At 36.6% G+C, this 2500-nt stretch overlaps 1 protein-coding gene across 1 annotated transcript in view; it reads left to right on the forward strand.

The window, feature by feature from the left end:
• The window catches only part of LOC122262562 (nephrin), a 357655-nt gene that overhangs the window by 229135 nt on the left and 126020 nt on the right, over nucleotides 1–2500 (forward strand). Inside the window, exon 3 of the mRNA XM_086554456.1 lies at nucleotides 1558–1737. Within this exon, the coding sequence (XP_086410582.1) occupies nucleotides 1558–1737 (180 nt within the window). The remainder of the gene's footprint in view (nucleotides 1–1557; nucleotides 1738–2500) is intronic.

Here is a 2500-nt window from a genome sequence, read left to right on the forward strand (position 1 = left end):
GAAAAAGCCCAGGACGATACTTGTCTTTCTTTATTTCATTTTCCTCCATTCATAAAGAAGAGAAGAAAGGGAAAACAGATGGTCCTTTCCCACGTTGCGTAAAGAGTATATACGCATGTCTATAGGAATCAATATGAATGTTTTCATTCTTAATTTGTTTTTTCTTCGTATCTCTCTCTCTCTCTTTCTCTTTCTCTCTCTCTCTTTCTCTCTCTTTGTCTGTCGGTCTGTCTCTCTGTCTCTCTCTCTCTCTTTCTCTCACTCTCTCTCTCTCTCTCTCTCTCTCTCACTCTCTCTCTCTCTCTTTCTCTCTCTCACTTTCTCTCTATTTTTCTCTCTCTTTGTCTGTCGGTCTGTCTGTCTCTCTCTCACTTTCTCTCTCTTTGTCTGTTGGCCCGTCTCTCTCTCTCTCTCTCTCTCTCTCTCTCTCTCTCTCTCTCTCTCTCTCGGGCTTGCCAAACCTCATACTCCCTCCGGCCCTCTCGCTCGCTCTCCCTCTACTTGTTTCTCTTCGTCCTTCGTCTCTCTCTCTCTCTCTCTCTCTCTCTCTCTCTCTCTCTCTCTCTCTCTCTCTCAATCTCTCGTTCACTCTCTCGTTCTTTTCAGAAAAGTACTGGCAACTTTCTCACTTTCTCATAAAATCATGTTCCATTCCCTTATTGGTTTATCTTCCTTTTCTCTTTCGCCATTTTCTCCGTCCTCCGCATCCATTATCATGCTCTTGCTTCTCCTTATTCTTTTCATCTCCCTTCTCTACTTTCGTTTATCTACAAGTTCCTGTATATAGATTTACATACGCCCGTCTATTTCTCTTTTTATGTCTCTGTCTCTGCCTGATTGTCTGTCATTCTCTCTGTCTCTGTTTCTCCCCCCCCCCCTCTCTTTCTCTCTCTCTCTCTCTCTCTCACTCTCCCTATCTCTCTCCCCATCTTCCTCTCTCTCTTATCTCTTCCTCCACTTCAGCACCTCGATCTTCTCATTCCACTCTCTCTCTTACTATCCTCTCCTCTTCTCTATCACTTTCCTCTCTCTCTCATCTCTCTCACTCCCTCACCCTCGTCTCTACTGCATCTCTATCCTCTCCGTACTCCTCTATCTCTCCTCTCTCTTCTCTTCACATCCCCTTCATCTCTCTCTAGTCTCAAATTATTTATTTTTATTTTTATTTATCATCATATTATCAATATTTATTATTATTAATTCCACTAGTCTGACTTATTATTATTATTATTATTATTTATGGAGATTATTATTATCATTAATATTATTATTAATTCGATTATCGTATTTATTTATTATTTTATTATTATTATCATTATTATTATACTTCTCATTAAGATTCATTATTATTATTATCATTATTATTATTATTATTTTATTATTATTATTATCATTATTATCATTATTATTATTATTATCATTATCATTATTATTATTATTATCATTATGATTATTATTATCATTATCATTATCATTATTATCATCATTATTTCTCTACCATCCTTCATCCCTAAATACCTTCCTTACTAACACCTTCTAATCTCTTCCCCCAACCAGGCTTCGAGCGCCACGTACCCGGCTATCCACGGTACAGGTACCTCGGTGACAGCCGGAAGGGAGAGCACCACCTGGTCATAAAGGGCGTGACGCTGCAGGATGATGGCGAGTACCAGTGCCAAGTAGGGCCAACAGCTGATTCCAAGGCCATATGGTCGGCTGCCAACGTGACGGTAATGGGTGAGTATTTTGGCCATATTATTTGGTTGATGTTTTTTTTTTTTTTTTTTTTTTTTTTTTTTTAGGGGATGTTGGAGGTTTGTTGGTGAGACTAATTTTGGTTGAGATGTTGGGATGAATTACGTGAGATTAGGAGAATTTTGTTGGTAGATTTTATCTAATTTTATTTTACTATCATTTAATTTTATTTATTTATTTATCTATTTATTCATTTATCTAATTTTTGAGGGGGGGGGGGGCGGAGATTTTGGGTGAATCACTTTAGATAGAGTGGCCGGTATGGTTTACGTGAGATTGGTGGAATTTTGTTGGGAGAGTTAGAATGATTGGTGGAATTTTGTCAATGAGAAAATTATGATTATTTGTTGAACTGAAAGAAGTCATTGATTGGTTGAGAGTTTCGTGAGAGATGTAGTATAAATTCGTGGATGTTGGAAAGCTAAAGTAAGCTTGTGTGATTGGTAAATCTCTCTCTCTCTCTCTCTCTCTCTCTCTCTCTCTCTCTCTCTCTCTCTCTCTCTCTCTCTCTCTCTATATATATATATATATATATATATATATATATATATATATATATATATATATATATATATATATATGGTTTGTAGCAAGCTTATAGCAACTAGTGATAAGAAATTATTGGGAGTTGGCAGAAAGATGGATATAATAACAGTGTTTTTATTTTTGTGTGCGAAAAAGAGACTAGTTCAAACTCGATGTAGAGAGAAAATTAAAATCGAATTCAAATTTAATCTCCTCTATG

This window comes from Penaeus japonicus, unplaced genomic scaffold (genome assembly GCF_977035675.1).
Source record: "Penaeus japonicus unplaced genomic scaffold, GWHDUDI00000001_assembly GWHDUDI00000029, whole genome shotgun sequence".
NCBI lineage: Eukaryota > Metazoa > Arthropoda > Malacostraca > Decapoda > Penaeidae > Penaeus > Penaeus japonicus.